Source organism: Myotis myotis, unplaced genomic scaffold (genome assembly GCF_014108235.1).
Source record: "Myotis myotis isolate mMyoMyo1 unplaced genomic scaffold, mMyoMyo1.p scaffold_m19_p_6, whole genome shotgun sequence".
NCBI classification, from domain to species: Eukaryota; Metazoa; Chordata; class Mammalia; order Chiroptera; family Vespertilionidae; genus Myotis; species Myotis myotis.
Genome location: NW_023416368.1, coordinates 74,764,137 through 74,776,921, shown reverse-complemented (window position 1 = coordinate 74,776,921; position 12,785 = coordinate 74,764,137). Strand labels below are relative to the sequence as shown.

The window sequence follows — 12,785 nt, the reverse complement described above, 5'->3', positions numbered from 1 at the left end:
TCTCCACGCAGGGTCACATTCTAAGGTGCTGGAGGTTTGGACTTCAACCTCTGAAACATAATTGAGATACAAAAGAGGTTGAGAGTGGAAGTATTGTGATTGACGAGCTCTACAGGATGAGTAGGCAGATACACTGCATACTCAGACATTGCATGACGGGTACATATACTGAAAAACATTTGTTCTTGGTCTGAAATTCAAATGTAACTGGGCATCCTGTATACTTATTTGCTCAATCCGGCAGCCTTAACCTGCACTGAGTGTGCTCCCTAGTCCCGTTCTAGAACTGCTGGCCAGGATGGTGGTAAACAAAGTCACCACAATAGGGCTGCCCTGGGGACCTCTGGAACTTCGGCCAGGCAGCAGTCCTAGGCAGCCTATGCCATCATGTGCCTCCTCTACTCTTCGGATTTCTATAGATTCCTTATAGAGCTTCTCTCCACACCTGGCCCCCATGTTCACCCAGCTCCGGGGGGGAGTCATTCCCATTGTGATCTATAGGATTGGTGCCCTTTGGAGTTGTGGCTAGGCATGGCAGTTTTGTCTCACCCAGGCATCCCACCCAGGCCTGGTGCAGTCCACTGTTACTGTGAAGAAGCTTGGCAAAGAAATGCCGCACAGTGAATGAAGATGTCACAAGTAACAGGGCCCATGTTAATAGGAGAGATATAGCCCCAGCAGAAAATGGGTCTTCTTAGAGGTGAGCTGTGATTTTGTCCGGATACTTTTCTAGAAAGTGAGCAGCGGTTGCAAGTGGATGTGCCTGCCATCCCTGCATCCCCGCTGGTGGGATCAGCTGTCATCCTCCCAGTCAGACCCTGCCCAGGTTTCTCCTCCTCTCCTCACCCCCAGAACCAACAGTAGGTGAGCAAAGGAGAAGCTGCAGGCATTTGGCCAGGGGTGGTGGCAGGGCCAGGGTAGAGAGGGAGCCGAATTCAAAGGAAGCACAAAGGGAAAGCCCAGAGCTTCCCGGTGGCAGGCCAGGCGGCCTGAAATCTTTGGGACCTTTGCCCATATGCCCTTAAAAAAGGCTTAGTCTTTCGTCAGGGCCAGGATGTTCTGTTGAGGATGCAGATGAGGTGTTATTCAGGACAGGTGAGGACAGCACCATCCATGGCCACACAACAGGCTGGCCCAACCCTGATAGTGGACACCTGGGCGCTGAGGAGCAGCTGCAGGGAGGGGCCATGAGAGGGGAGAGTAGCTGGAGATGTAGTAAAACGAGGCCACACCTGGGTCACATAATCTTGTTTTGAGCTTCACAACTTTACTTGTGAACATTGTTATCCCTTTTCTGCAGATGAGCAAGTTGCCAGCGAGGCTGTCCTGAGGGTGCCTGTGTCCAATGCACCCGAGTCAGAGCATGGTAAGAGTGAGGTAAACAGGAAGGTCCAGATCCATGACCCAGGACCAAACCCGCGGCTGTGAGGGGAAGCCATGGGCCAGGCATTTACATCTGTGAGTCTGATCCTTTCATCCTTAGATGTGGTCAGGGGCTTACCTGGGGGTTGGGGCATCATGTGGAATAAACCTAGAAAGTGGTGAGAGCAGGATTGTCACCTGCTAGGCTGGGCATGAAGGGCCAGGTCCATGTTGGCAGCCCCAGGTCAGAGGCGACTGCCACCCCCTCACCCCCGCCACCCCCACCCCGTGTTAGTGCTGGGGGAGGCCCTCTGGGACTCCTGAGCTCCTCCCCAGTCTCGAGGTCCAGCCTGGCAGTCCCTCACTCAGGCCTCAGGCACACATTCACAGGGACCTCTGACGTGACAGGCTCTGTGAGAGAGGAGGCATTTGAGCCTTAAAATGGGTTACTTAGGGCAGGAACCACAAGCAAGGTGCCCACCAAGGACTTGGTGAAGGGTAGTCGTGCCCAGGTCAGCGGGAAGAGGATCTCAGACAAGACGATTTCAAGGATGAGGGCCCTCTGTGCAGCCATGTTAGGAACAAATGGCAAGAAGAGAAGCCTGCAGGACTCGAGTTCTCAACCACCCAGCCCTTTGTGACATCGCCAGCTGGGCCAGCTGGGAGAGGAGAGGCCATGGCAGTGTCTTTCCCCTCAGCCCTGGCCTCCGCCACCTCCTAGGCCAGCAGCAAAGCCAAGGGTCATGTTCCTGTTATCAGTTTTGCTGCTCATGTCCCAAGTCAGGGGCACACTTCTTGGTATGTTGACTCCTCCCCCGCCCCACCTTCCTCTCCCCCCGCCCCCCGCCCCCGCCGTCCCCCCATGGCCAGAGCAGCTCTCCCAGGCGTGGCGGGGTGGGGAAGGGCTTGATAGTGGCCCTGTTCATGTCCCCTTCTCCCAGTCAGTGGTGAGCATTAGGGGCAGTGGAGGGAGTCGTTAGCGAGCTCATTGATTAATTAATTGACTACAACAAATACTAATGGAGTGGCTCCTCTCCTAGGAGCTGGGCCAGGACTCTCTCTCCAGAGACAGATTTTTCTTCTCTGCACAGGCAGCTGCAGCCTGTGCTCTCAGCCTCTCAGGAAACAGAATGTTCTAGAACAGTTCAGGGCTTCTGGAAGGTTCAGGCCCTTTCTGGGACCGTTCTGGTTTCCCACATGAATTAGCTTCTAGGGCTGCTGGAACCAACCACCACAAACTTAGTGGCTTCAACAACACACATTTCTTATCTTACAGTTAGTTCTGTTGAATGCAGATCAGACACAGGTCTCCCTGGGCTAAGATCAAGGTGTCAGCAGGACTGCATTCCCTTCCGAGCCTCTGGGGAGAACGTTTGCCCTTTCTAGCTTCTGAAGGTCATCCCCATTCCTCAGCTTGGGGCCCCTTCTTCCATCTTCCAAGGCAGCTCTGTGCCTTTCTTCCCTAGTCACGTCTTTCTTCTTCTGCCTGGTCCACTACCATTAAGGAGCCTTGGGATTCATTGTGTCCACTCAGATTATCCAGGACAATCTCCCCAGTTTATTCTTATTTTAAATATTTTTTATTGATTTCAGAGAGTAAGGGAAAGAGAGAGAGAAACATCAATGATGAAAGAGAATCATTGATCAACTGCCTCCTGCATGCCCCCTACTGGGGATCAAACCTGCCACCTGGGCATGTGTCCTGATAGAGAATTGAACTGTGACCTCCTGGTTCATAGGTCGATGCTCAACCACTGAGCCACACTGGCCGGGCCAATCTCCCCATTTTTAAATCAGCTGATTAGCAACTTTAATTCCATCTCCAAAATCCTGTTTGCCTTATAAAGCACTATCCACCAGTGCTTTAGGACATGGACATCTTTGTGGGGAGGAGGGTGTTATTTTGCCTGCCACTCCATACTTGGTGTTGGACAAATCTTTTCCTCTGATTTCTCTTGGGTGAGAGCAGAGACAAACTCCATGAAGAGACTCTCCTAAGATCACAATGCTGGAGGGGGCAGAGCCAACACTTCAGACACCATGGCCCTGGGGCTGAGGAGGCGGTGAACCCCTGCTATGCCCACCTCGCGGTCACCCAGGGCCCGTAACTAGGGCTTCCCAGGCGCTGTGCTATGAACATAAAGCATCGGCTGGCTTACTCGTGTATCTGGGTGCTTCCCTGAGCCTGCCTTAGATGCCTCATGTCTAGAATAAGCATAATGGTATCTACCTAGAGGCCTCCTATAGATATTGATTGAGTGGTTTCATCTTTTCCTTTCCTTCCTCTTCCATGCCACCAGCATGCGGCAAAAGACCCCTTTTTGAGGGAGGATCTCAGTATTCCAGGATCATAGAGGGGATGGAGGCTGAGGAGGGCGAGTTCCCGTGGATGGTGAGTATTCAGACAGGAAATGAACATTTCTGTGGCGGCACGATCATCAACAATTGGTGGATTGTCACTGCGGCTCACTGCTTATCAAATGAGGAAGTGAAGTAAGTATCAAGAGCCCATCCCTGTTGCTTCTGACACTGTCCACCCCCGGAGCGTCCCCACACTCAGGCAGACCTGATTGCTAAGGGGAGTCCCAGGGCCTGTCAGTCCCCACTCAGACACCATGGCCCTGGGGTTGAAGAGGCGGTGAACCCCTGCTATGCCCACCTCACGGGCACCCAGGGCCCGTAACTAGGGCTTCCCTGCGATCACACACTCCAGGAGCATCTGGCCTGGCAGAGTTAAAGGGCTTGATCCGTTTACCTCTTCTAGGACAGACAAATCCTTCCAGGAAGACACTTTCCTATTTCTGAAAGCCGGGGTTTCCAGGCCTTTGGACACCCCCACTTCCCTGCTCCCTGTTGAGTTTTCTTTTAGCTCCAGGAGATGGGTGGCAAACGCAGCATTTACTGATTACTGATCATGGCCCAGTGACCATGTAAGCAACTACGTGTATAATTTCATCGTACAACAACCCTCTGAGGCAGATAGAATGAACAACCGTATTTTATAGAGAAGGAAACTGAGATCCAACTGACTTTAAAGCAGCGGTTCTCAACCTGTGGGTCACGACCCCTTTGGCAGTCGAACGACCCTTTCACAGGGGTCGCCTAAGACCATCCAGCATATCAGATATTTACATTACGATTCATAACAGTAGCAACATTACAGTGATGAAGTAGCAACGAAAATAATTGTATGGTTGGGTCACAACATGAGGAACTGTATTTAAAGGGCCAGAAGGTTGAGAACCACTGCTTTAAAGGGTAAATGGAACATCTGGTAAAGTTTCGCTGTGGCATGACCACGTAGCTTGTTGCATCTGCCCACATGGGATACTAAAAGACACGCTAATGGAAAGTTCCTAGCCATTCTGCCTGGAGGGAATTCCTGAATTATGACTGAAGACTCTTTCTGTTCAATCAGTGGCATGTCTGGATTAAACTGCAGTCTGGGGTCTCTAAGTTGCTGGCAGGCGAATCAATGTAATCCTACCTTACCTCTCTGTGGGCTGGTTTGATTTGTGCCAGGTGGTGGGCTCTTTGGAGCAGCCAAAGCTAAGCTCTGTCCTGGCCCCATTAGGAGGGGTGTCCCCTCCACACCCCTGGGACTGTGCTGGGTACCGTGTCGCTGTGGTCTGCCACAAAGACTGCTTCGCCCTCCTTCGTTACCTTTTTAAAAGTATCACATCTTTTTAGCAACAGCCCTGGTAGAACAAGTTGTAAAGGCTCCTTGAAATATATGGGAGGTATGCTTGGGGGGCACAGCAAACTCTGGGTGCTTGGTGACTTTCCTTCCCCTCTACCTGCCCTCTCCGGTTCTGTGCCACCCAGTCCCATAGACCTGAGCGTTGTGCTGGGAACCAACGACTTGCAAAGCCCCTCCCTGGAAGTGAAGGGGGTCACCAGCATAGTGATTCACAAGGACTTCGAAAGGTTCACCATGGACAACGACATCGCCTTGCTGTTGTTGAACACAGAGATCAGGTTCAGCGGCCTGAAGGAGCCCATCTGCATGCCCAGGCAGCCCGGCCCCGCCAAGTGGAGCAAATGCTGGGTGGCAGGATGGGGGCAGACCAAACCTGGTACGTGACTGCTCAGTAGCTTCTGAGAGCTGCTGGGGGAGGAGCCAATCACAGGCATCTGGAGACGGGCCACTCACTCTAAAGGAGGCAGGAGGAGGGTGAAAGGAGAGAGGGCTGAGGGGCAGGGGTGAGAAAAGAACTTGCATTGGAGCAAATTCCTGCCCAGCAGAGGCTCCCAGAGACCCAATCTCAACCTCTGAGGGCCAAGGAAGCATCACCCCAAGGCCCAGGCTGAGATGCCAGGTCTGAGACTGCCCCGGGTGTGGGCGTGTTCAGCCAGCACAGAGCAGTCTTGTTTGTTTGTGTAATTGAATTTAAACTCTCCAGTTTGCCAGGGGCCACTCTCCTCTTTTCTCTTTCACATCTCCCTTGATTCACACATCGATGTCTCCCACCTGGTTTGTACAGGCATTCAAGATGCCTGTCCGGGCTCAGACCTTTGATGGCCCTGGAGTGTTGCCCAGCCAGTCTGAGAATCTGCTGTTACTTGTTCCCTGTTGTTGCACTGTGGCTTGGCCAAAACAGGAGGAACTTGTACCAGGGCAGAGAGGGATTATGAAAGCCTTGCTGGACTGTCCCCAAAGAAAACTCAACAAAACCAAGAGCCAATAGGTAGGGGGTGGGAACAGCACAGCACTGTCTCAGGCCTGAGGGAGACTCTGGGTCCACAGGGACGCCTTGCACCGAGCTGAGGTCTGGAAAAAGGGAGGGATTGCAGGAGTTCAGTAGCCAGAGAGCCACTGGCGTGTGATTGCTTCTGCGCTCCAGGCACCCCTCGAAAGTTAGAAGTGAAGGAGGAGGAGGCCTCCAGATTAAAAAGAGTCAATAAGCAGAAGAATTTTGAAAGGTCTATGTGGTCAGAGTTGGTGAGCTAGAAAGATGCCGGCTGGAAAGGGCCCTGGCCAGTCCCCTGTGAAGACATGCAGCCAACCTCCCCTGCCCGGGGGACCGGAAAACTTCCCACTGGGAGTGCAGGTCCACGCTCAGCAGCCCTGTGTCAGGGGAGGGCCATCCTCTCATACTGAAAAGTGGTCATCGGCAGGCAGGAAGAGGAGGGAGGACTGTGCTGAGAAATGACCAATAGCCACTTCTAAGAGGTCAAATTTGTAGGGCTGGTTGGAGTCAAGCTGGAAGTCTTCTTGGAAGCAGGGGTCTGATTTTGAATGAGAGCAATGATTCGAGTAGGTGGGGAATTGTGGGAAACCTGGGGTGGTGGAGTGAGTGAGCTGCGTGGGATTGAAGGAAGGAAGTAGCGACGGGGGGAAGTGGTGAGGATGTGGAGGAAGGTGGAGGGGGGCTGGTGGGCTGCGGGGATGCGCAGCGTGGTCTAGGGCAGGTCACTTGCATTACTGACACACACAGACTGCTGTCCAGCAACTTTCCTGATGTGCTTTCTCTGTGGGCCAGGTGACAAACACTCTGAGACCACTGACCTGATGAAAGTGCCAATGGTCATCATGGATCGGAGGGAATGTACAAAGGTTTTTCCAAAGCTTACCAAAAACATGCTGTGCGCTGGGTATGAGAATAAGAGCTACGATTCCTGCCAGGTAACTAGGGCTGTCCCCTCCCTCTCTCTCCAGGCCCTCATCCCCTCAGGGCTGCCAAGGCAAGGGTGTCCTCTCTCCACTGGGAATAAACAGTGAGTCTGGGAAATGTGTGGGAATCAGGGCGTGGCCCTGGGAATGGGGACATGGATTGGGAAATACTCATTATGAGGTTCTTAGAGTGATACCAAAAACGCAGCTCGAAAGAAGGAAAATTGATAAATTGGACCTCATCAAAATCAAAGATTTTTTTTCTCTGTGAAAGACCCTATTAAGAGGATGAAAAGACAAGCTACAGATTGGGAGATAATATCCCACAAAGGATTTATACTTAGAGTAGATAGTGAACTTTCAAACTCAACAGTAGAAAAACAAACCCTGCAATTAGAAAATGGGCCAAAGACATGAACAGACATTGCATTGAGGAGGATAACCGGATGGTAAATAAGAACATGAAAAGATGTTGAGTGTCATTGGCCATTAAGCCAATGCAAATTCAAACCACAATGAGACATCACTACACGCCTCTCAGAGTGGATAAAATTAAAAAAAAAAAAATAGTGACAACGCCAAATGCTGACAAGAATGCTGAGAAACTGGACACATTGCTGGTGGGACTTGAAAATAGCCCAACCAGACTCTGGAAAACAGTTTGCCAGTTTCTTAAAAAGTGGAACATGCTCAGGCCACATAATCTAGCAAATGCTACTCTCAGGCATTCATTTCAGATAAATGAAGGCTTGTGTTCACACCAAAACCTGTACAGGAGGCTCTATAGCAGCTGTATTCATAATAGCCAAGCATGGGAAACGACGTCTTTCGAGACGTGGATGGTTAAATAAACTGTGGTACATCTATACCGCACAATCCCACTCAGCTATGATAGACACAACTATTGATACATGCAACAACATGGCGGGTCTCCAGAGGCTGATGCGGTGTGAAATCAGCCAGTCCCCAAAGGTCCCGCACTGCATGATGCCAGCTACGTAACATTCTTGAAATGACAAAATCGTAGAATTGGAGACAGATTGTTGGTTGCAGCAGAGATCTAAGGAGAGGCTGGAGGTGGGAGGGAGGTGGATATAGCCTCATGGGCACCACGAGGGAGCCCTTTGGCAATGGAAGTGTTCTCAGTTTGACTGTGTCAGTGTCAGTATCCTGCTTGTGACTATTATACTGTAGTTTTGCAAGATGTTGTTCTTGGGAGAAACATGAAAAGGGTACATGGAATCTCTCTGTATGATTTCTTACAAGTGCATATGAATCTATAATTGTATCAAAAATTTAAAAAACAGCCCTTGCCAGCGTCTCAGTGGTTAGAGCATCGGCCCTTGCACTGAAGGGTGGAGGATTTGATTCCCGGTCAGAGCTTGTACCTGGCTTGCAGGTTAGATCCCCAGCCCTTGTCAAGCACATGCGGGAAGCGACCAATCGATATGTCTCTCTCACATCGATGTCTCTCTCTCTCTCTCTCTCTCTCTCTCTCTCTCTCTCTCTCTTTCTCTCTCTTTCCCCTCCCTCCCTCCCTTTCACTCTCTGTAAAAATTAATGGGAAAAATATCCAGTGAGAATTAACAAAAAAATAAATAAAAACAAAGAGAAGACAAAGCTTCCTAGACACAGTGGTTAAAAGAAGATCTGGGCCGAAACTGGTTTGGCTCAGTGGATAGCATCGGCCTGCGGACTGAAAGGTCCCGGGTTCGATTCCGGTCAAGGGCATGTACCTGGGTTGCGGGCACATCCCCAGTGGGAGATGTGCAGGAGGCAGCTGATGGATGTTTCTCTCTCATCGATGTTTCTAACTCTCTATCTCTCTCCCTTCCTCTCTGTAAAAAATCAATAAAATATATTTAAAAAAATAATAATAAAAAAATAAAAGAAGATCTGGGATCACAGCCATGCCATAGACCTAAAGGAGCAACTGGTTCAAGCTAGAGCCGGAGACAAAGAGCTCCAAATAGCAATGGGGGGGGGGGGGGGGGGGCGGGGGGATAGCATTCAGCACACAATGTGAATAGAAAGAGAGCATCCCAGAGAGAACATGGGGGAAATCAGAGGCTTGAAATGGCATCATGTGTTCAGGGAAGTTCCAGGATTTCAGAAGCCAGAGGTGACAGGAGCTGAGTGTGGGCAGGTGAGCAGCGCAGTAAGGGAGGTCATGCCATGTGTGGGAGACCACTGTTATGCCAGGCTGTTGCTCCTATGCTCACGCAAGAATATAAGAAGCAGGCCCCACCCATACCCCCACTCTCCTTCCAATCTCTTTGATTCAACCCCGTCCCATATTCCAATGGCCAAACCAACTGTGGCCACACCTGAAATCATCAAGTGCCATCTCCGGCGACGTTTTCTGCACCCTCTGCTCCCTCTGCTGCAGTAGCTGGATGTCCATCCGGAGTCTAGGCTTTGTGTTGCAATCTCTTGCAACAAAAAGTGCACTTTAATGAGAACTTCGAAAATTCTCTATTTGTTAAGTGTTCTGTAAATAAATGTGCTGTTATCGTTGTAAGCCTTTTTTTTTTTTTTAAGTTGTGAAATGAAAAGCTTTGCCCTCTGTTTAGAAAGCTTTCTATTGTCCACGATAAGCTGACAGTGATCCAGTCAAGGAAATTTTTCTGAAATTATACAACATTATCATCACTTTAAAACAAAGAAAACATTTAAAAATAATTGGCCTTAAAAATAAAATCACACTTTTAAATTTAGCCAACTTAAAGCATGTAATCACATACTAAGGGAAATGATCATTTTAGGGTGATAACATTTAAATATGTTCAAAATAATGGCAGTAAAATTACGCTATGCTTAAAATACAAATTAGCAGTAAATGCTAAAATTAAAAACAGTTTTTTTGGTTTACTTTTCCCAGAACTTTTCTTGTTTGTAATCTCCCAGTTAAGGTTATAGTGTGAAAAAAAAAAAGTTCAATTAAAAAAATAACCATTTTTAAGTGGCATAGTCAAGCAAAATATAACATCACACATATGCTGGCTAGTAACAATACTTTGTGAGTGATTTACAGAGTTTAAAAAATTTCATCTGCTGACAATCTTGGGAAGGAGTTGGTATTATCTCTATTTTAATGACACGGAAACTGAGGCTTTAAAAAGTTACTTGCCCAAGTACCATTCTCTCCTTGTTATGTAACAAAATAATCAAGGCAACATATTGATAAAAGTTGTATAACATGCATGCCTTCATAAAACATCATTCATGGGAGGAGCTATTTGAGTAGAGATCCTGTTGATTTGGTTCTTGCCCCATGACTTTGAAACAGAACTAGCACCCAAAAAGCGCACACCCACAAAAACCAGACAAGTAGTAGAGCAACACTTTGTAGGAAAGGGGGATTTTGGTTTTGGCCAGTGCTTACTGTGTGTCCTTGAACTCCGACCTCTCTGTAATTCTGCTCTATTTAACCCTCTATTTGGTGATGCATTCCACAGCCAACCCAAACTCCACTTGCAAACACTTCATTAATTATCTTCTCCTGCACTTTATCTCTCTAAACACACTCCATGCCCTGGGAACTAGTCACCACCATCTATGTCCAATGTCACCAGTCATCATCAGATCATGTGGATTTTAATTCATTCCTCCCCATCCTGACCTTCAGATCCTCACCATTTCACTTCGTCTTATCCAGTCCCTCTACCTTCTGTCTGGCTCCTCTCTGCACGGTCCCACACACTCTTTCTGTCAAATTCCTAATCATCCTTCAAACAAAGTGCCTTGAAGTCTCTTCTGACAGAACTTTCCCTCAACAGAATCAGTTCCTCGCCCTCTGCACTGCTTCTAGGTTTGTTCATACTTCTCCTGCCCATCAAACACAGTTTATATTATCTCCCCCACTAGAGCATAAGGTCTTGTATCCCAATTGCCTAACAATTAGTTTTTCCTCAGTGAAAATCTGTGACATGGGAGTGATCAAACCTCTTTTGACATTCAATTTTCTTATTAGAAAATAAGAAAACACCTACCTCACAGAGATATGAGGTGGTGGGGTTGATGAGGAAAAAGAAAGGTAAGGGGCTAACACAATGCTCTGCACATGTCCAGGAAATGTTAGTCCTCCTCCTCCTCCCCCTGCCAGAGTCTAATCATTCTAGTCACCTGTTTATGATCATGGAAGAGGCCATCTCTCCACTTCTTTTAGCCTGAGAATATTTACTCTGACTTCTAGCTCCCATCTACAGATGGAGTTCTTTTTCACCAGGGCCTTCTTCCTCTTCCTCTTCCTCTTCCTCTTCCTCCTCCTCCTCCTCCTCCTCTTCCTCCTCCCCTCCTCCTCCTCCTCTCCTCCTCCTCCTCCTCCTCCTCCTCCTCCTCCTCCTCCTCCTCCTCCTCCTCAATCTTTAGTCCTACCCCATCCACTGCCCACACTCTACAACCCACAGTTCCCAGAGCCAACCTGACAGTAACACACTCCCCTGGGGACCTGGGATTGAGGTAGGCCATGGAAAGCAATGACAGATTTCCTTTGGCAGCCTGGAGGAGGGGAGGTCAATGGGTCCTCTTCCATCCATGAAAGTTACTACACAAATGGGCAGTTTAGAATGAGACCTGCTACTGAACTGTGTTCTCTGCCCACAGGGTGACAGTGGAGGGCCTCTGGTCTGCACCACAGAATCGGACAGGAAGTGGTACCAGGTGGGCATCATCAGCTGGGGAAGGAGCTGTGGACGGAAGAACATTCCAGGAATTTACACCTTGTTAGATAATTATAGTCCCTGGATCAAGAAGGTGACGGAGGTGGAGGGAAGGCCCTATGTCTCTGAGAAAATGAGAACTGAAGAGGTGAGCGCTCCTTCCCCAGAGATACTGATGAGATCCAAGGCCTCAGAATTCCCAGAGCCAGGTGGCCCCAGACTCTGGCTCCTGCCCTGTCTTCTGTCCTACATGCTGTTCTAAGCCATTTTCTACTGGTGATAAAACAAGTGCTATTCCGTAACCAAGGAGGGTGTGTGAGAATGTGTTTGAATGATTATAGCCATGTGGCTACATTGGGGAGAAGCGAGTAGTGAGGTGGAGAGAACAGATGTTGACAGGGACTGTTTCTCAAAAGGGCTTCCAAGTGGAGGCCACAATGACCCCAGTCCCTCCAGTTTGCATCCTACCAGCTAAGCAGCCTCAGTGGAAACAGCACCTTGTTCCCAACAATTCCAGTAAGTCTGTGGTCTAACTCTTGTGACTCAGAAGCCCCACAAATGACCCGAAAGCTTCTACATCTGCCTGGAAGCGGACTCCTATCTCTTGTAGCCACAGGGCTGAAATGGCCAGAAATCAAACTCACAACCTCATCCTTCAACTGGCTGAATTGCAGGGTGAGCTATACCCCCAGCCTTGCAGGGTGTCTATCTACTCTTAAAGGCGTTGGTTGAGAAGGAATGTGATCCTGAACATTTGAATGGGGATGTGTGAGAAGACCCTGATGGAACTGGGACACTGGGCCCCTGAGCTCTGATGAGTTTTCTTTGCCAGTGGCCACAGTCTCTCCCCCCTCTCAGTAAGAGGGACCTCTTTGCCCACCCCAGGGTGTTAACCCTGCATTGCTGAGGAAAGGGCCATGGCCTTCCCTGAGGCAGGTGTCAAGCAAGACAATGCTGATTCTCCTGGGGACCCCACTCCACTGCCCTCCCTGCTTCTATAACTAGACTCAAGTCCCGGCAGACCCCTATAGGTGAAGAAGTATAAAGCGTGACCCATGAGGAGGGACACGCACCCCAAAAGAACCTCTTGAGTTTTCTAATTTGTACCAATAGAAATCTGGGCAATGTGTGGGAATGGATATTGAGGG

The 12,785-nt window shown here is 49.2% G+C and overlaps 1 protein-coding gene across 1 annotated transcript; it reads left to right on the top strand.

The window, feature by feature from the left end:
- The first annotated feature begins 684 nt into the window (after positions 1 to 684).
- On the top strand, positions 685 to 12,285 carry PRSS55 (serine protease 55). The gene is made up of 6 exons (XM_036314029.1): positions 685 to 700; positions 1,301 to 1,366; positions 3,663 to 3,855; positions 5,188 to 5,438; positions 6,846 to 6,988; positions 11,582 to 12,285. The coding sequence occupies exons 1-6, from the start codon at positions 685 to 687 to the stop codon at positions 11,897 to 11,899; spliced, it is 987 nt and encodes a 328-aa protein (XP_036169922.1). The 3' UTR covers positions 11,900 to 12,285.
- The last annotated feature ends 500 nt before the right edge of the window (positions 12,286 to 12,785 follow it).

Bases quoted from the DNA above. Each gene is read 5' to 3' on its own strand.
- PRSS55 (XM_036314029.1), top strand. The intron at 1,367-3,662 runs GTAAGAGTGAGG...CCATGCCACCAG, and splicing joins TGCACCCGAGTCAGAGCATG to CATGCGGCAAAAGACCCCTT. The intron at 3,856-5,187 runs GTAAGTATCAAG...TGTGCCACCCAG, and splicing joins TTATCAAATGAGGAAGTGAA to TCCCATAGACCTGAGCGTTG.